At 40.7% G+C, this 20,124-nt stretch overlaps 1 protein-coding gene across 1 annotated transcript in view; it reads right to left on the reverse strand.

Moving 5' to 3' along the window:
• The window catches only part of SEPTIN14 (septin 14), a gene marked incomplete at its 5' end in the record, with an annotated part of 29,970 nt that extends 12,038 nt beyond the window's left edge, over positions 1–17,932 (reverse strand). Inside the window, 5 exons of the mRNA XM_023555843.2 lie at positions 5,640–5,736; positions 8,085–8,249; positions 14,150–14,336; positions 17,235–17,430; positions 17,755–17,932. Coding sequence (XP_023411611.2) covers positions 5,640–5,736; positions 8,085–8,249; positions 14,150–14,336; positions 17,235–17,430; positions 17,755–17,932 — 823 coding nt within the window. The remainder of the gene's footprint in view (positions 1–5,639; positions 5,737–8,084; positions 8,250–14,149; positions 14,337–17,234; positions 17,431–17,754) is intronic.
• Between the last annotated feature and the right edge of the window lie 2,192 nt (positions 17,933–20,124).

Raw genomic sequence — 20,124 nt, forward strand, 5'->3', positions numbered from 1 at the left:
TTCATTACCTAGGTTGGTGTCTTAGTCATCTAGGGCTGCTATAACAGAATACCACAAGTAGATGGCTTTAACAAACAGAAATTTATTCTCTCACAGTCTAGTAGGCTTGTTGTTGTTGTTATTAGATGCCGTCGAGTTGGTTCCAACTCATAGTGACCCTGTGCACAACAGAACGAAACACTGCCTGGTCCTGAGCCATCCTCACAATCATTGTTATGCTTGAGCTCATTGTTGCAGCCACTGTGTCAATCCACCTCGTTGAGGGTCTTCCTCTTTTCCGCCCACCCTGTACTCGGCCAAGCATGATGTCCTTCTCCAGGGACTGATCCTTCCCGACAACACGTCCAAAGTATGTAAGACACAGTCTCACTATCCTTGCTTCTAAGGAGCATTCTGGTTGTAATTCTTCTAAGACAGATTTGTTAGTTCTTTTGGCAGTCCATGGTATATTCAATATTCTTCGCCAACACCACAATTCAAAGGCGTCAACTCTTCTTCGGTCTTCCTTATTCATTGTTCAGCTTTCACATGCATATGATGCGACTGAAAATACCATGGCTTGGGTCAGGTGCACCTTAGTCTCCAAGGTGACATCTTTTCTCTTCAACACTTTGAAGAGGTCCTTTGCAGCAGATTTACCCAATGCAATGCGTCTTTTGATTTCTTGACTGCTGCTTCCATGGCTGTTGACTGTGGATCCAAGTAAAATGAAATCCTTGACAACTTCAATCTTTTCTCCGTTTATCATGATGTTGCTCATTGGTCCAGTTGTGAGGATTTTTTGTTTTCTTTATGTTGAGGTGCAATCCAAACTAAGGGCTGTGGTCTTTGATCTTCATCAGTAAGTGCTTCAAGTCCTCTTCACTTTCAGCAAGCAAGGTTGTGTCATCTGCATAACGCAGGTTGTTAATGAGTCTTCCTCCGATCCTGATGCCTGTTCTTCATATAGTTCAGCCTCTCGTATTATTTGCTCAACATACAGATTTAATAGGTATGGTGAAAGAATAAAACCCTGATGCACACCTTTCCTGACTTTAAACCACGCAGTATGCCCTTGTTCTGCCCGATCAACCGCCTCTTGATCTATGTAGTCTGTCTTAGCCTGGAAGCTCAGCTGAAACGTGTCCTCCATGGGTTACCCTGCTGGTATCTGAATACCGGTGGCACAGCTTCCAGCATCACAGCAACACGCAAGCCCCCACAGTACAACAAACTGACAGACACGTGGGGGCCTAGTAGACTACAAGTCCAAATTCAGGGTGCCGGCTCCAGGATAAGGCTTTCTCTCTCTGTCGGCTCTGGAGAGAGGAACCTGTCATCAGTCTTACCTTGGTCTGGGACCATCTCAGCACAGAAGCCTTAGGTCCAAAGGACATGCTCTGCTCCCAGCACTGCTTTCTTGGTGGTATGAGGTTCCCAACTCTCTGCTTACTTCCCTTTCATCTGAGAGATAAAAGTTGGTGTAGGCCACACCCCAGGGAAACTCTCTTTGTATTGGATCAGGGATTTGACCTGATAAGGGTGTTACAATCCCATCAATTTCCTCTTTAACATAAAATTACAATCACAAAATGGAGGACAACCACACAATACTGGGAATCATGGCCTAACCAAGTTAATACACACATTTTTGGGGGGACATAATTCAATCCATGACAGTTGGTATCTGGCTGATGCTGTCCAGTGTCCTAGCCTCCGGTTTTTGTCTGATGCTCGTTTTCTAACTGATGTACTCCCTTTAATATTTCTTGTAAGTTTGGTTTGATTTTCACAAATTCCCTTAATTACTGTTTATCTGGAAATGTACTAATTTCACCATCGTATTTGAGAGAAGGCTTTGCCGGATATATTATTCTTGGTTGGCAATTTCTTTCTTTAAAGGTTTTATATATGTCATCCTCCTGCCTTCTTGCCTGCATAGTTTCTGCTGAGTAATCAGAGCTTAGTCTTATTGTTTCCACTTTGTAAGTCACTTTTCATTTTTCTAGGGATGCTCTCAGGATTCTTTGTCTTTTTCTTTGGCAAGTTGTGATTATTGTATGTCTTGGTGACTTTCTTTTGGGGTGTATCCTATATGGGGTTCATTGAGCTTCTTGCTTTTCATCTTTGATGATACTAGGTAAGTTTTCTGCCAACAAATCTTCCACCATCTTCTCTGTGTTTTCCACTTTCTCCCCCTATTCTGGAACTCCAATCATGTGCACATTTTTGCTCTTGATTGCATCCCACATAATTCTTAGATTTTCTTTAATTTTCTTCCTTCTTTTCTCTAATTTTTCCTCAAAGTAGCATCAATGGATTTGTCTTCAATTTAGCTGATTCTGTCTTCCATTGTTTCAAATTTGGTCCTAAAGCCTTCTGTTGTGTTGTCCATATCTGAAATCTTTTGGATTTCTAATTGCTGTTTTTGTATGATTTCTAATTGTTTATTTATTTTGATGTTTTCTTCTTGTATTATTTTCCTGAATTTTTCTATTTCTTTGTATTTTCCTTGACTTTTGCTATGTTTTGGTTGGTTTTGTCTGTGTTTTCCATTATTTTGTCTACATTTTCCTTAGTTTTGTCTGTGTTTTCCTTGATCTCTTTCCTCATCTCTTGGTGAGCCCTGAATATTAGACTTTTGAATTCCATATCAGGTAGTTCTAGTGCCTCTTCTTCTACCAAAGGTCATCTGATCCTTTATTTTGGTCACCTGCTGGAGCCGTCACGTCCTGCTTTTTTATATGTTTTGATATTGTCTGCTGTCTCTGAAACATTCAGGTATTATTTTCTTTATTTACTGATTGCAACTTTGTTTCATCCTGATTTTTTGTTTTGTTTTGATATGTCTGGGCGGGTGGGCTGGGCATGCTTTGTTGTTTGCTTGTCTGTGAGCATGATAACTATTACCACTTTGTCTAGATGGGCAGGGCCAGTCGCTCAGCTATGGCATAGTGGAGTGGGTCTGGCTGGCGGGAGGTGCGTGAGGGCAGGCCATTTGACTGTGGTGCAGCAGGACAGAGCCAGCAGGGAAGGGGGTGGCACAGGACTGGTTCCACTTGGCTGCAGTGAGGGAGGGCGGAGCCAGTGGGGGGTGGTGGCATGGGTCCAATTCTGCTTGGCCATGGTGCAGCAGGGTAGAGCTGGCAGGGAGGGGGTGGCACAGAGCCATTTCCACTTGGCCGCGGACCAGTGGGGCACAGGAGAGAGGCAGGGGCAAGGGATAGACAGATGGGGCTAGATGGTGGAGGAAAGAGTGGATTTGTACTGTGGTCCCCAGCAGCCGGGGCTGCTGTGGTGGGGTGGTTCTTATCAGTATTCACCAGAAGGGTGGGGTGGTAGGAGCATGCTCCTTTGGTTACCATGTGAGGGTATCTGGGTACTTCCTTGAGCTGCAGCCAGCCAATGGGATCTTACTTTGCTCTGGGTGTGTCTGTTCCATTCCTCTGTATCCTACTGGGAATTCTGTGAAGGTGCCTTTATGTGCTCTTCATGCAGGGTTGTTGGCTTCATCCCAAGATGGCCACTCTGGGTTGTGCTGGTTGGCAGGGAACCTCCACTCCATATCTCTACTCATTCACTGTTTTCAATCAGTTTCTTCTTCTCAGTGGCTTCTGATCTAACACTTTATCCCTTCATCTAAAGTTCAGTGTTACAGGACTGATGTCTGTATCTGTTCCACTTGATTTTTTGGATCTTTGTTGCAGAGGGATACCTTAGTGCGTTTGACTAGGAACCACCATCTTGGCTCTGCCCCTGTCATTAGTATTTTTTATTTTCATTAGTATTTTACAAACTACTCTCAAGGTATTTAACAGACTGCTAACAAAATATGTAATATAATTTCATTAAAGCAAATTTGTGAATACAAAGCCCTTTACAACTATGCATGCTCTGGATATCACATTCCATTTATACAACACCATCTTTATGAGACTGCACTAAGCAATATTCAAAATCAAGGAATCAATTCACATGGCCCTCTCTCGTGTTTGCCACGTCTAGAAGGAGCACAAGAGTTTGAGACCAAGTTACGTAAGTATGGTTCATAAAATGATGTTAAGTTTTAAGTATGTTTCATAAATTCAAAATCTGAATATGTTAATTTTTTTAAACAACAGCATTTAGAAATCACTATCAAAAGCCAAAAACCAAACCCAGTGCCATCGAGTCAATTCCGACTCATAGCAACCCTAAAGGACAGAGTAGAACTGCCCCATAGAGTTTCCAAGGAGTGCATGGCAGATTCGAACTGCTGACCCTTTGGTTAGCAGCTGTAGCACTTAACCACTACACCACCAGGGTTTCCAGAAATCACTGTAGGTAAAGAAAATTCATTCCCCAATAATGAGCATCACAAGTATATGAACCAAACTGTAAACTGCTGCCTATAACAGTTGTCCAGCTCATCATAATGCTAGATAAATAATATAAATGTCAATAACGTAAATGTCTATTATTCTTCCAAACGAAAAACCAAATGCACTGCTGTCGAGTCAATTCCGACTCACAGCAACCCAGTAGGAGAGCAGAACTGCCCCATAGGGTTTCCAAGGCTGTCATCTCTGGAAGGAGACTGCCATATCTTCCTCCCAAGGCGCAACTGTGAACTGATGACTGCTGCGTTAGCAGCCGAGCACTTTAACCCCTACGCCACCAAGGCTCCTTCAATTATCCTTAGCCAAAGGTAAATCCTATTTCTTTATTTTAGAAATAGTTGGTCATTCTTTTTTCTCTCGATCAGTTAAAAAATATTTTATAAATTATGTATTGATTAGTGTATGTGTACCCGGCCAATATACCTGAACTGCAGCCACCACCTGTTTTCATCGGAGGTTTGTGTGTTGCTTTGATGCTGAACAGGTTTCAGCAGAGCTGCCAGACTACAGCAGACTAGGAAGAAAGGCCAGGTGATCTACTTCTGAAAAATCCACCAAGGTAAACCCCACAGATCCCATTGCATATGGGGTGGCCATTAGTTGGGGGTTGATTCATCGACACCTAAAAACAACAGGTTTAAACATGAATATTTATATGCCAATTTTATTCAAAGTTTCCTTTTGTTCAAAGTTCATGCAAAGCAAGGTAATTTTTAGGAGGCTCTGCTGGCCTCTGTGGATTTTGACCTAAAGCATCTGGCAAACTACTATGAAATGAATCCTCGTCAAAGTAAGCATTAGCTGAAATGAAAAAAAATTTGTGCTCCTCCTTAAAAAAGTTAATTTATAGCTTTTGTCGTTGTTAATTGCCATTGAGCTAGCCTCTGACTCATGGCAAACCCACGCACAACGGAACAAAACTGCTGCTCAGTAGAGGATTTGACTATTGTGATCTTTAGGGTTTTCATTAGCCGATTTTCAGAAGTAGATCACCAGGCCTTCCGTCCTAGTCTGTCGTAGTCTGCAAGCCCTGCTGAAACCTGTTCAGCATCACAGCAACACACAAGCCTGCACTGACGGATGGGTGGTCCCTACCCACAAGGTGCATTGGCTGGGAATCTCCCACGTGGAAGGCAAGAACTCTGTCACTGAACCACCACTGTCCCCCATCTATGGCTTAGCAAGAGCTCAAGTTAAAAGGCTTTTTTGAGAAGATGAGGTGACATCCATGGTATATTTACCATAATCGTTCCCAGGCCTGCTCACATTCTTCATACTTACCTTGTAAAACTCCCCATGGGTACTGACGGCCTCTGACCATCCTTTTTCCAACTTTCACCTCATCCATGCTCCCTACCACAGCAAAGGGTAAATGTTCCTGGAAAGTAACAACAATATTAGTCAACCATCTCACACCACTATGGTTTACTCTAAAATTCAGAAATCTCAAAGATGAGACTACCATCATAAACTTACTCAAACGAGAGCACTGCCCTGCCTCAGATATTAAGACTTGGCAATGAATACGTACTAACTGGTTTCTCCAAGCATTAGTCTCAGGCCACACACACAACTGAAAACTATCTACTGAACAGACTGCACAGCAAGCACCCTGCCATGGGGAAATCAAAGAGGAAAGACTTTTAATACACAGAAAAACCTGTACACAATGTTCACAGCACTTTTATTTGTAATCCCTGCAGTGCAACGGATAGCTTTTATATGGCCTTTCTCGCCATGGTCTTGTAACTCGCACCCAAGTGACTGGGTGGGACTATACAAATAAAATAACTGTGGCCCACCAAGGGGACTGGATAGTTTACTAATAATCCAAATGAAGTTCATGGCACCTGTGTGGGGGTGGAACCATGCAAGTAAGGTCTTTGGAACCCTAGTGAAGGGATTGGTCAGTTTTGCCGTCCTGTTAGACTTAAAATGAGCCATCCTGGAGGTAGGAAGAAAAGAATCTCACAACCACCAAAAAAGAAGAGGCAGGAGTGGACTGCGTCCTTTGGACCTGTGATACCTGTGCTGAGAAGCTCCTGGAAGCAGGAGGCTGAGAGAGAAAGCTGTAACATTGAAGACGGCAAGAAGTGGTGGCAGAGAAATGGCAGCAGGAGAGACCAGCAGGAGACAGTGGCAGGAGATGGTAAGGTGGGCTTCCTGGCCCACAGCGTGAGAAAGCTGAGTGCTTTCAGGCAGAAGGCTTGCTGGAGGAGTAGGGTGCTTCTGGGCACTTGGTGGCACTAGGTTTGTGGACCCAAGGAGCTAGAGCTGAGCACCTTTGGGCCGAAGCTTACTGGTGGAGTGGGGTACCTCGAAGCACTTATCAGCAGAGCTAAGAGAGCTTGGTAACTCTTGCCCGAGCAGGGCAAAGGCTGAGGGGCCAGACAGAGGTGTGTCTGCAGGTACAGATGAGAAGAGGCTGTCCTGATGGAAGAACTGTATCCTGAGCATTCCTGTACCTGAACTGTAACCTGTTACTTCCCTAATACACCCCATAATCGTAAGTACTGTGTGTGAGATCTGTGTGGCCACTGCAATGAATTATCAAACCCAGCAGAGAAGTAGAGAGTGCCGTGGGAGGGTCGGCTGGTGTCAGAATTGGTAAAGATGGTGGAGAGAGGAGGCATGTCTGACCTCTGCCTCACAGGAATCAGCCTTAGGCTGTTGATCTTGATTCTCCTTCCTCCTTATGAAGTTAGAGGAGGTCAGACGCTGCCCCACACCACTTTTACAGGCCCCAAACCAGAAACAGCCCAGATGTCCTTCAACAAGTGAATGGTTAAGCAAACTGTAGTATATCCATTCCATGGAATACTACTCAGGAATTATAAGAAATGAATACAGACACATGTAATAACTTGGATACATCTCCAGTGAATTCTGCTGAGAGAAAAAGCCAACCCTGAAAGTTTCCATCTATATGACATTCTTGAAATAACAAAATTACAGAAATGGAGACTAGATTAGTGGTTGCCAGAGGTTAAGAAAGGCTGAGGGGGGAGGTAGAAAGTACATGTGGCTATAAAAGGGCAACATGAAGGATCCTGTGGTGATAGAAATATTCTGTATCTTGACTATATCAACGTCAATATCCTGGTTATGATATTACACTATAGTTTTGTAGCATGTTACCATAGGGAGACACCAGGTAAATACGTAGGACCTCCCTGTATTTTTTTTTTTTTTACAATTTCAGGAGTCTGCAATTACCTTAAAATTAAATGGTAAAAAATTTTAAATGTCATTTGAATGCTTAGTATGTACAAGTATTGTGGTTCCAATTAAGACAGTGTGTAAGAGAAAAAAAAAAAAAAAGAGAGAGAGAGAAAGCAAGCCTAAATCCCGAACTAGAAAGATATTCTTGACTGAAAGATTTTAGGATTCTAATGTCTTCCATGGGAGCCTGTCAAGTCTCCCATTTGTAAAGTAAAAGAATAAAAACATACATTTCTAAAACAATTAAGCATGTTCCCACTTACAGTGTACCCAAGGCTCCTAAATGTGGCGTTTTATTTGAGGAACAGGAGGGAGGAATAAAAATATGTTTAAGAAGTGATTTCCAGCATTTTTCAAAATCAAGAAAATAAAACATTTTCCCACACCGGATTTTGAAATAATATGACCTTGCTTATAGTCTGTTCATGGTAACGTTGTGACTTATCAGCTGTATTTCCATTTCTGCAGGTAGTACAGAATGCCTGTTCAACAGAACGTGCAGACGCTTACCTTCAATGAGGTCATTTGAGCAGTAGGTTCCTCGTCTTCTGGGAACTGGTATATCTGGATGCCATTGCCAGCCAACTCACTCATTATATTACTTTTGAACTTCTGCAAATCATTTTTTGAAACTGTATCTGCTTTGGCAATCAGTGGTACAATATTCACCTATTAAGAAGGAAGACAGAAAGATCTCATCACTGAGGATTGTTGCCAATTCTTTAGTTTTTACAGGCAAAACTTCAGTCTCTGACGATAAATTTTTGGAACTGAATAACCACTGGGTATCACTGGTTTCTATGCCCAGGCAGTGCAGTGAATTACTCCGTATGGCCCTTCTAGCCACAGTCTTTGTGATTCCCACACAATGCCTGGGTGGGACTATGCAAAAAAAAAATTTTTTTTAAAGGTGCTTGGGGCTCACCAAAGGAATTGGACAGCTTGCTGTTAATGCAAATAAGGTGTATGGAACCTGTGACGGTTAAAGTTATGTGTCAACTTGGCTGGGCCATGATTTTCAGTGGTTTGGCAGTTAGGTAATAATGTAATTTGGCAGTTATGTAATGATGTAGTCATCTTCTATTTTGTGATCTGATGTGATTATTCTCCATTTTGTGATGTGCTATAAATCCTAGCCTCTATGCCTATGGTTATGGTCCCATTTGGGAGTGAGCTGTCTGTTATGTTAATGAGGCAAGATTAGGGTAGGCCGTTATCTTAATTCACCTCCTTACCAAAGGGTATGATTCAAGTTACCACGCTTCCCCCAGTCACCATCCTTACCACCCATATTCAAGATGAGCCCTTACCTGAGTTGCACCTTTTATCTTACAAGAGAAAAAAGTGGAGAGAAGTAAGTGGTGGGAGGAGTGGGGGGTAACCCACCACCACCTAGAAGAAGAGCTAGGACTGGAACGCATCCTTTGGACCCAGGATCCCTGAACTGAGAACCTTCTAGACCCAGGTGATGAGAGAGAGAGAGCTATAACACTGGAGACGGCTGGAGACAGCAAGAAGCAGCAGTAGGGAAATGGTGGCAGCAGAGGTAGGAGAACAGCAGGAGATGGAGTGGTGGGCTCCCTAGTTCATGGAGCAAGAAAGCCCAGTGCCTTCGGGCAGGAGGTTTGCTGGCAGGGTAGGGTGTCTCCACGCACTTGGTGGAGCTAGGCTCGCCCATGCACAGAGCAAGAGCTGAATGGATGCCTTCAGGCAGGAGTTTTGCTGGCAGAGTGGGGTGCCTCTGGGCACTTATTGGTGGAGCAGAAGAACTTTGTAACACTTGCCCAAGCAGGGCTGAGGCTGGGCCAGCCCGAGGCCCAAGGGGCCGAGGGGCTGAAGGGCCAAGGGAAGCCTGACTGCGGGCACAGCTGAGAGAGGCTGTCCTGATTGAAGAAGTGTATCCTGAGTCATTTCTAACCCTGAATTGTAACCTGTTACTTCCCTAATAAGCCCCATAATTGTGGGTATTGTCTGTGAGTTCTGCATGGCCATTGCAACAAATTATCAACCCCAGCAGAGGAGTACAGAGTGCTGTGGGAGGGATAGCTGGTGTCAGAATTGGTAAAAAGTTTGGAGAGAGGAGGCATATCTGACCTCCACTTCATAGGAATCAGCTTTGGGCTGGTACTGATGGTAATTCTCTCTCCTTCCCCTCATGGAGTTAGACGAGGAGGTCTGACGCCTCCATCCCACCATTTTTACAGCCTTCCTCACAAAATTATTCTCCAGAATCATCAGTGCTTTTTGAAGATTAGTTTTTTTTAATCAGAATTCAGATGTAGAAGTCTCAGACTTCTCTCACTTGTTTCCAAAATCTCTTACACTTTTAACACCTCTGGATTTAGCAAATGTAAATAGTAATGTGAAGTAGTCTATTTCCCTCATTATCAATTTGATTTCTTATTAAACTGAGCACTAAAAAGTCAGAGTGAGAGGTTTTTCATGAAAACTGCTGGACAGATTGATTTTGTCCTTCTGCCTGTCATTCATGTACATCACCTTACTCTAATAAATCCAACTTAATCAATGTTCTATGTTCACAGATTTTGCTCTACTTAAATGTCTTTACAGATAGATTTTGTGTTTTTCAAGAATCCCCTAAAAAGAAGATCACAGTAGAGGGTCCCAGTCAGTGCTGGAAAAATATAGAACAAAATTCAAACCCACAAAAAAAGACCAGGCTTACTGGTCTGACAGAGGCTGGAGAAACCTCGAGAGTATGGCCCTCGGATACCCTTTTAACTCTGAACTGAAGTCACTCTGGTGGTTCACCCTTCAGCCAAAGATGAGACAGGCCCATAAAACAATAATATATGTAGCTCAACCATGTATGTAAGACCCAATGGGCACACCAGCCCAGGGGCAAGGACGAGAAAGCAGGAGGGGACAGGAAAGCTACACAAATGCAAATGGGGAACCCAAGGTCGAGAAGGGGAGAGTGTGGACATGTCACGGGGTTGGCAACCAATGTCACAAAACAATATGTGTATTAATTGTTTAATGACAAACTAATTTGCTCTGTAAAACTTCATCTAAAGGATAATTTAAAAAAGAGAAGAAAAGAAGAATCCCCTACAAAGAACATTGACTTTTTTTAGTTAATCTAACATTTGTGTGTGTGGGTGTGTGTGGGTGTACAGCATCTTGATAACATATATGTTCATTTGTAAAAAGGAATTATTTCCATCTTGCATGTCTGAGGTTGAATTTTTGCCCATAACTTTTTTCCCTTGTTCTACAATAAGATCACTCTTGTCCCATACATTAACATCTTTAAAATGAAACTTTGTAGAAAATAACAATACACAAAATTGCAAAATATGTTTTATTCCTGTTAAAGGAAACCAAATCCGTTGCTGTTGAGTCAATTCTGACTCATAGCAACCCTACAGGACAGAGTAGAACCGCCCCATAAGGTTTCCAAAGCTCTAATCTTTCTGGAAGCAGGCTGCCACATCTTTTCCTGCAGAGCAGCTGGTGGGTTTGAAACTGCCAACCTTTCAGTTAGCAGCCATGCTCTTAACCACTGTACCACCAGGACTGTTAAAGGAAAATATCTTACTAAATCATAGGTACACAACATCAAGTTCTATAATATGGGGGAAAAAAAACAACCAAATCCATTGGTGTCGAGTCGATTCCAACTCACAGCAACCCATAGGATGGAGTAGAATTGCCCCATAGTGTTTCCAAGGAGCACCTGGTGGATTCAAAGTGCCGACCTTTTGGCTAGCAGCCATAGCACTTAACCACTACACCACCAGGGTTTCTGTAATATGGAAGGAATATCTAAAAATCAGCTTGTGGTAGATTGCTTTTGCTTTAGATTCTTCAAACTACATTTTAAAAAATCCTTGGGCAAGTCCAGGGCTTCAATATTATAAATATAGGTGTCCAAAATTTTATCTTATGTTAATATCTTATGTTAGAGCTTCCACAGTAAAGAACAGACAACCGCTAATGTAGATTCAAATTCAAGCCTAACATACATGTTTTGGGCTGTACTGGTGCAGAAGGTGGGAAAAGATATTCTCCAATGATGGTAAGTAACCAGTATGTCAGAAATGGGAAATTTCCACACAGGTAACTCTTCCAGTGTACAGATTTGAGGAGGAAAACTCTATTACAAAGAGAAATGGGTAAGGGAGAGAAGAGAGCAGACACAGATACAGCATGCCCATCGCTTTATGTGTCCTTGTGACACTTAGGAGTTTCCTACATTTGGAAAATGGCTTGAAGATAACTGCTGCCAAGAAAAAAAATAAAACTGTGTGTGCCCTGAGATAATCTTTAAACCTTAAACCAATGATATCCTCTGAAATCTTCTTAAAACCATGCAGTAGTTTAGCTTAACTAGTAAAAATGTCTGCCTTGAGCATTATCCTCTATTAAGAACTATCTATATATATATATTTTTTATGGGATCAAAGTGACAACCGCAATTTTTTTTTTTTTTTATGGGATCAAAGTGACAACCGCAAAGTGAAAGATGAGACAGGAACCTTAGGGGGCAGTGAGTTTATGTCAATGGGGCAGGAACAACTCAGAGAAGGAGGGTGAGGATGGTTGCACAATTCAAAGAATATAATCAATGTTACTGAATTGTACTTGTAGAAATGATTGAATTGGTGTATGTTTTGCTGTGTATATTCTCAATAACAAAATACGTTAAAAAAATTATGGATTAAATTTTTAAATTATGGATTAAAAAAATAGATAAAATGTGTGTATGCGTGTTCCTGATTATTGAGATGTACATTAATCAAGAGATTGAGGCAGATTCTTAATTTCAACTAGAAATCTAACTTCTTTCAACTATTTGGGAACGTCTGAGATTAACTACAAAGTTTCTCTCTAGTTTGAAAAAGAAATACCAAAACGCAAGACTTCTCTGATAAAGAGAACACAACTTTAGAACATTTTGCCTTTCTTCAACAGGATCAAGTTGAAGAGGGCGCGTCCTTACTCGGGCTGAGTGAGGAAGAGCATCTGATGATGCGACAGTTTCTTTCATGAGCATATTGACCCTCTTTTAAAAACAAGACATACTTTTTTGTTTTTTATCATCTGAAATAACTTCAGTCTTACGGAAGAGTTGCACAAATGGTACAGAGGAAGAAACTGAGGCTTCAGAATTTGCCCACAGCCACAGGGTTAGCAAGTGGCAGGGCCAGGTTCTGAAAGCAGACAGCTCGAACCACCACCCCTGCTTTTAACCCCAGAGAGATCAAGAGCCTTTCCCAAAGTCACAGAGAATGAACGGGTGATAGAGCAAATATTCAAACCTGCTTCCGCTGACAACAAACCCTGTGACTTTTATAGACATAAAACTACGCTCCTTCTGTATAGTTAAGACCACAAAAGTGCACATTCTAGTTTTTTATACTCTGTCCTGTAGGGTCACTGTGAGTTGGAATCGACTTGGTGGCAATGGGATTTGAATAAATTATGACTTTCCATACAATCAAACAAAACTACGGAAAAATAACAAAATGACTAGAAAAGGTAACCAAATGACATTCTCATATAAGTTTTGTCAAGATTTTGCTAACACCATGGGGATTAAGCAGCCCATGGACAGGAAATCCACATACGCCCCAAGGCTCAGCTAGAAGGAGTCATCCTTTCCACAGCTGTTTATACACAGGAAGCAGCAGCTGCCTGCATGCCCTTGCACTCTGAGTCCTCTCTACAGGACCGGGAGCCAGGATTGTCAAAGCTTTGTGTTTCATACCATCAGTGACACCAGGCAAACAGTAATGGGATTATCTTAGTATAAGAAAGTAGTCTTTAACCATTTTTAAAGAAACAACAAAAAAAACCTGAATTGAGTTAATTTGGGATAACCAACTGACGCGGAGCTGACTCTGACTCACGGCCACCTCGTGCGTCAGAGTAGAAACGTACTCTACAGGGTTTTCAGTGGCTGATTTTTCGGAAGTAGATCACCAGGTCTTTCTTCCAAGGCGCCTCTGGATGGACTCAAAACTCCAACCTTTGAGTTAGCAGCCAAGCATGCTGACCATTTGTACCACGAAGGGATATATCCCAAGTTAACATATATATGTACATATGTGCACACGTATGTGTATGTATATATATGTGTGTGTGTATATATATACATATATATACGTCTTAAGAAATTCAAAAATAGGGCTTCCTATTAAAATGAAAACACATTTATTTTATAAAATACATTACTGAATATTAGACCTTAGCTGTCTCCTTTTACATAATAATGCCGCAGAGTGAATTCAATTTCAAAAATATGGGAAAATAACTACGATCTGAATTACTATTTAGATCACAGGGAAAAATGAATTAAAATTTGACCTCGATGTTTTTTACACGCATCTCATTTTCCAAATAGATATAGTTTTAAATTAAATTCCTCCAGTAAGTAAGCTAAGGTAGAAATTTATCAAATGCCTTAGAGATGAACAGAAAGAAAATAATTATGATACATACAAATATTAAAGAATAATAGATACGCATATGAAAAGATCTTCAAGATATTATCTCAAAATACATATTAAATCTTGAAAGGTGAATGGATTTACCAAACACACCTTACGGTCAATCTTCTTCATGGTTAATAGATCCAGTGACTTCAAAGAATGCCCTGTCGGTGAAATGAAGTAGAGGCACACGTGGATGCGAGAATCATGGTACTCAAAATAAGAACGTTTAATCTTCAGTTCCTCTTGGAGATAGGCCTCAAACTGAGCATCCAGGTAGTCAACTATTGGTTGGTAGCTGAAAAAGATGAGTATTTGAACATTCAATGTAACATGAGTAAAATCTGAAGTCTGCATTTTCATCATGCAGTAGATAGTATCTATGCTACACAGTTTGCCATAATGGTAAAACATAACGTACATAATATCCCCAAACAAATAACAATTCAATATCAGTAGTAAGACCTGTGTGCTTTACGTTGTTTATGTTGTTATCAGTTGCCACTGAGTTGACTCTGACTCATGGCGACACCATGTACAGGATTTTAAATATTACCTGGTCCTGTACTATCTTCACAATCATTGGTATGTTTGAGTCCATTGTTGCAACTACTGTGTCAGTCCACATTGTTAAGGGTTTCCCTTGTTTTTGCTGACCCTCTACTTTACTAAACATAATGTCCTTTTCTAGAAATTGGTCTTTCCTGATGACATGCCCAAAGTAAGCAAGCTGAAGACTCCCTATCCTCGTGTCTAAGGGACATTCTGGTTGTGTTTCTTCTAAGGCTGACTTGTTCATCCTTCTGGCAGGCCACAGTATATTCAACATTCTTCGCCAACACCACAATTCGAATGCATCAGTTTCTTCCAGCTTCCTTTTTCATTGCCCAGCTTTCATATGCCATATCAGTAAATGAAAGCCCTCAAGGCTTTATTCCATGGTGTCATCAAGGTAGTCTAATTTGAGGAGGCAGCTCTTCCCTAGTTGTATGTTGAGTGTCTTCCAACCTAAGGGACCCATCTACTAGCACCATATAGGACATGTCGTTCTGTTGTGATCCATGCTGTTTTCACTGGCTGATTTTCGGAAGGAGATTGCCAGGCCTTTCCTCCTAGAAGCTCCACTGAAACCTGTCCACCATGCGTGACCCTGCTGGTATTTGAAATACCGGTGGCATAAATTCCAGCATCACAGCAACACACAAGCCACCAATGTATGACAAATGGACAGACAGGAGATGGTCATGCTCTGTAAGTATTTCTAATCTTCTCTATGCCTTTTGAATTTCACCTACCCTCACCTTTTTCCTTGCTTTCAATAGACAGGATTACCTCCTAATAAGCAGATGAATGACATACTTTGAGAAATTACCTTAGTTTACCACCATAATATCTGCATTCACATCTACTGGTTAGTCCTTCTCTACTGTGCAACTGGAGAATCATCTCTACCCTCAGTTACGATCAATGTCTCCAAATGACCCCCTTTCTCTCCTGTTTTTCAGGAAATATGTCATCGATCATAAATTGAACATCCTTTACCAGCAACCTCTCCCTCTCCCCACAATCCACGTCCTCATCATTTAAACTCATTATCTCTCTTCCATCTTGAAACAAAATCCTCTTGCCTTCCTGTCCTTCCTTCACAAACTGGAAATGTAGTTACCATTTCTTCACATCCGCTTCACACTTTGACGCACTAAGATTACCAATGATTTTCTCGTAAATATAGCTTGCTAATATCACCAGTGATTTCTCCATAAGAAAATCCAATGAGGCTTTTCCTTGGAAACATAGAATTGAACCATGACTTCCTTTCATGAACTTACATTTTCCTAAGCGTCTCTGATATCTCATTCTCTTGTCTTCAGACTAGGCACTCTCCCTCCACGTCTTCTGCAAAGAGCTCTTCAAACAAAACTATTGGAATGTCTCAAAATTCACTCCTACTCCCTCTTTCTACACACTGCCCTGGTACTCCCAGACGTTTATTCAACGGCTTCCATTTTTTCCATTCTATCTCTAAATTGAAAGTGACAAAACTCTTGTCTGGATTTCATTTCTGAGCTACCATCTCTGCTTGCAAATTTACATGGACCTAAAATGAAGTCTATCTCAGGACATTACCTCTCCCCCTAAAATATAAACATCACTCCTCCTCTAATCTACAACCTTAACGTCTCCACCAAGCAACCAAAAGTTGATCTTTTAAATACCTGCTCAGAGTCACACAAATATATTTAAACATTACTTCATACCTACACTGAGCATATAAATCACATAAAACAAACCAATATATCAAATATATTTTCACTCTAAAGCTAACTTTAAGTAACGAGGAGAATTACATATAATGATAAACGTGCATACATTTCAAAAAGGCGTAAGAATCTAAAGCTATTGCTATGCCATGATTTATTTCCCTCTCATGGATACTTTAAAGCTGATTCAGAAGTGTCTTAGTCATCTAGTGCTGCTATAACAGAAATACCACAAGCCGATGGCTTTAACAAAAAGAAATTTATTCTCTCACAGGCTAGTAGGTTACAAGTCCAAATTCAGGGCACCAGCTCCAGGGGAAGACTTTCTCTCTCTGTCGGCTCTGGAGGAAGGCCCTTGTCATCAGTCTTACCTTGGTCTGGGAGCACCTCAGCACAGGAACCTCAGGTCCAAAGGATGTGCTCTGTTCCTGGCGCTGTTTTCCTGGTGGTATGAGGTCCCCCTGTCTCTCTGCGTGCTTCTCTCTTTCATATCTCAAAGAGATTGGCTTAAGACACTATCTAATCTTGTAGATCTCATCAGTATAACTGCCACTGATCCATCTCATTTCATGATAGTGACAGGATTTACAACACATAGGGAAATCACATAAAATGGACAGACATTTTGGGGGGACACAATTCAATCCGTGACAAGAAGCAATAAGAGTCTTCATAACACTAGAGGAGAAATATGCGAATAACCTCAAATATAACTAGGAAGTACATTAACAAACTTGCTGTAATTGATTAATTCAACATCTTGTAAGGATATGAGACAACTAGATACAAAAGAGCCAATTTCAGAATAAGAAGAGAATATTACCTAGTTAGGAAAAATTTTTAACTAGGATATATTACAATTTACTCCATGAATGAAGAAGGCAAATTCTCTGAAGAAAGAATATCTTGTTTAATTAAAATAAGAAAACACTAACCTGGCTTCTTTGTTTACTTGATCACCATATCCCACCGTTTCCGCAACAGTTAATTTCAATTGAACATTACTTTCCTGGAGTTTATACGTCTGAACTCTAAGTCCAACATTTGAGTAAAAATGTGAGGATTTGTGTTCTTTAAAATTAATATTAAACAATGTGTCTATCAGTGTTGATTTTCCAATTCCAGTTTCTCCTGTAATAAAGACAGACACATCATCATAAGGACACGCTGGCTGAGAAGAAATGACAGTCTGAACTCCTTGACTGGTTGAAAGGGTCCCAAATATTTCCAACATTAGAATATCCCTAAAAGCATATACACAAATTTTGAAGAGCACTGAAAGGCTTAGAGAAAGAAGAAACAGTTCAATAACGTGGCTAAGAAGGTTCAAACTGATACAAACATGCAGACATGGTCTCAAGCTGAGTACCAGTATCATGCTGTGTCAGTAAGACCAGTTGAAATGGGCATTCAGGCAGATGAAGCAATAGTTCAGAAGAGGAGTCTGGCACTTACCCACACAGAGAACATTAAAAGAGAATCCTTGTTGAATAGATCGGTTCACCAACTGATAGGGCAAACATTCAAAGCCAAAATGGCCAAGCAGAGTTAAGCAACGGATATTTTCTTCTTTTTGCTTAAAGAAAAGACAATAAAAAGTTTTTAACCAGAATAGGAAATGAAGATACTTGAAAGGACAATGATTATAATTTATTAAAGTAATTAAAAGTTGATTATCATTTGATTATCATGCCACAGACAAGATGCAAATGGATTAAGTAAATTGGTGAGAAAAGAAGTATGTCCAGACCTCACAGAAACATTTCTTATTCTCTTGATACAATGGAAATCCAATCACACAACTTTTGCTATCATTATTTTAAAGTGAATCTATTTCTGATCACACCTAAAGAGACTGTGTTTCTAAATTTAAAAAGAGTTAAGGACACACCATGAGAAAGTTCCAGTATGTTGTTTTTGTTGTTGAGGTACCATTGACTTGGTTCTGACTCATAGCAACCCCATATACAACAGAACGAAACCATCCTCACAATCATCAGTGCATTTGAGCCCATTGTTGCAGGCAGTGTGTCAATCCATTTCATCGAGGGTCTTCCTCTTTTTCACTGACCCTCTACTTTACAAAGCTTGATGTCTTTCTCCAGGGACGGGTCTCTCCTGATAACATGTTCAAAGTAAGTGAAAGGAAGTCTTCCCAGTTGTTGTACTTCTTCCAAGACAGATTTGTTCATTCTTCTGGCAGTCCATGGTATGTTCAATATTCTTCACCAACATCGTAATTCAAATGCGTCAATTCTTTTTTGGTCTTCCTTATTCATTGCCCAGATTTCGCGTGCATATGAGGTGACTGAATATACCATGACTTGGGTCAGGCATACCATAGGCCTCAAAGTGACACCCTTGCTTTTAACACTTTAAAGAGGTCTTTTGCTGCAGATTTGCCCAATGTAATACGTTGTTTGATTTCTTGACTGTTGCTTCCATGGGCATTGATTGTGGATCTAAGTAAAATAATATTTATTACTCTAAATAAATATTATTATTTATTCCTAAATCATTTTCCATAGGAAAAAGAGAAATATTGAGGAAACAATATGTGTTCATGTATGTGAGGAAAACAAAGTCAATTTCAGGCATGTAAGTGAATACAAACTTTGACTTCAAGTCTGTTACATGTCCTCGGAGAACCTGTGTTAAGTCACTGTTAAAGGAATCTGCTGCTAATACCACCACCCTAGAAACTAGCAATCAATATTATAAAGTTGTCATTGTTGCTGTTGTTAGGTGCCATTGGGCCAATTTCGACTCTTACTGACCCTATCTGACAGAGCAGAACTGCCCCAGGGGGTTTTCTAGCCTGTAATCTTTACAGGAGCAGATCACCAGGTCTTTCTCCCGCAAACCCGCTGGGTAGGTTCAAACTGACAATCTTTCAGTTAGTAGACGAGCACTTAACTCTCGTGCCACCAGGGCTCCTTTAGCTAAAGTTACCAATTAATTGTTTTTTTAAGGTAGAGAAAATAATTCAAAGTAAGCTTAACAACCTATATTCATCTCATTCCTGGAAATCTCTCAAACAAGAAAATTCCACAAAAACTTTTTGCAGAAAAGTGTTTACTACAGTTCTCAATTTAACAACCAAATGCAGGAGTACCTGAGATGGGAGAATATCCAAATAAATGATGCATATTTATTCACATACTGGGGCATTATTAAGTCATTAAAGATACTTTTGGTGAATGCTTTAATAAGCTAGAAAATATTTACATTAAAGTATTAAGTAAAAAAAAAAGCACGATGCAAAACTGTATATATATTTCTAGCTTCTAGTAACACCAGATTAATTTGTAGCATTCTACCTCTCCTGACAATATCAATTAGAAACAACTATTTGAAAGCACTGGAGGGGAAAAAAAAGCAGACAGCAGCAGGAGGGAATTAAAAAAAAAAAAAAAAACCCTGAAATACTGGGAGAACTCCACATTTATCCAGATATTCTCCTGAAGCCACTCCCCAATAAACAAAGTGCTTGGAAAACAAAGCACAAAAAGAGAGCCACATTCTTTGGCTAGGGAGCCTGAGGTTAGAGATTGGGAATGCCAGACAATCAGGAATTGGTGAAGAAATCCTGAAGAACAACAAGTCACAGAGGGGGAAGACCCAAATCTGGAAACAACTGTGGAACACTGGGCAAAGCCTAGACCTCGCATGGGCATAAATGACAACAGGGAGTCCAGTGACCACTTAAAGAACAGCTGGCATTACAAAGTGCTGTTATGTTAAGGGGGAAGTTTTAGTGCAGGGTGTGCCTTGAGTCAGTCTATTCTGAGATGTAAAAGGAGTAGATCAAGGAAGAAGAGATGG

Source organism: Loxodonta africana, chromosome 12 (genome assembly GCF_030014295.1).
Source record: "Loxodonta africana isolate mLoxAfr1 chromosome 12, mLoxAfr1.hap2, whole genome shotgun sequence".
Taxonomy (NCBI): Eukaryota; Metazoa; Chordata; class Mammalia; order Proboscidea; family Elephantidae; genus Loxodonta; species Loxodonta africana.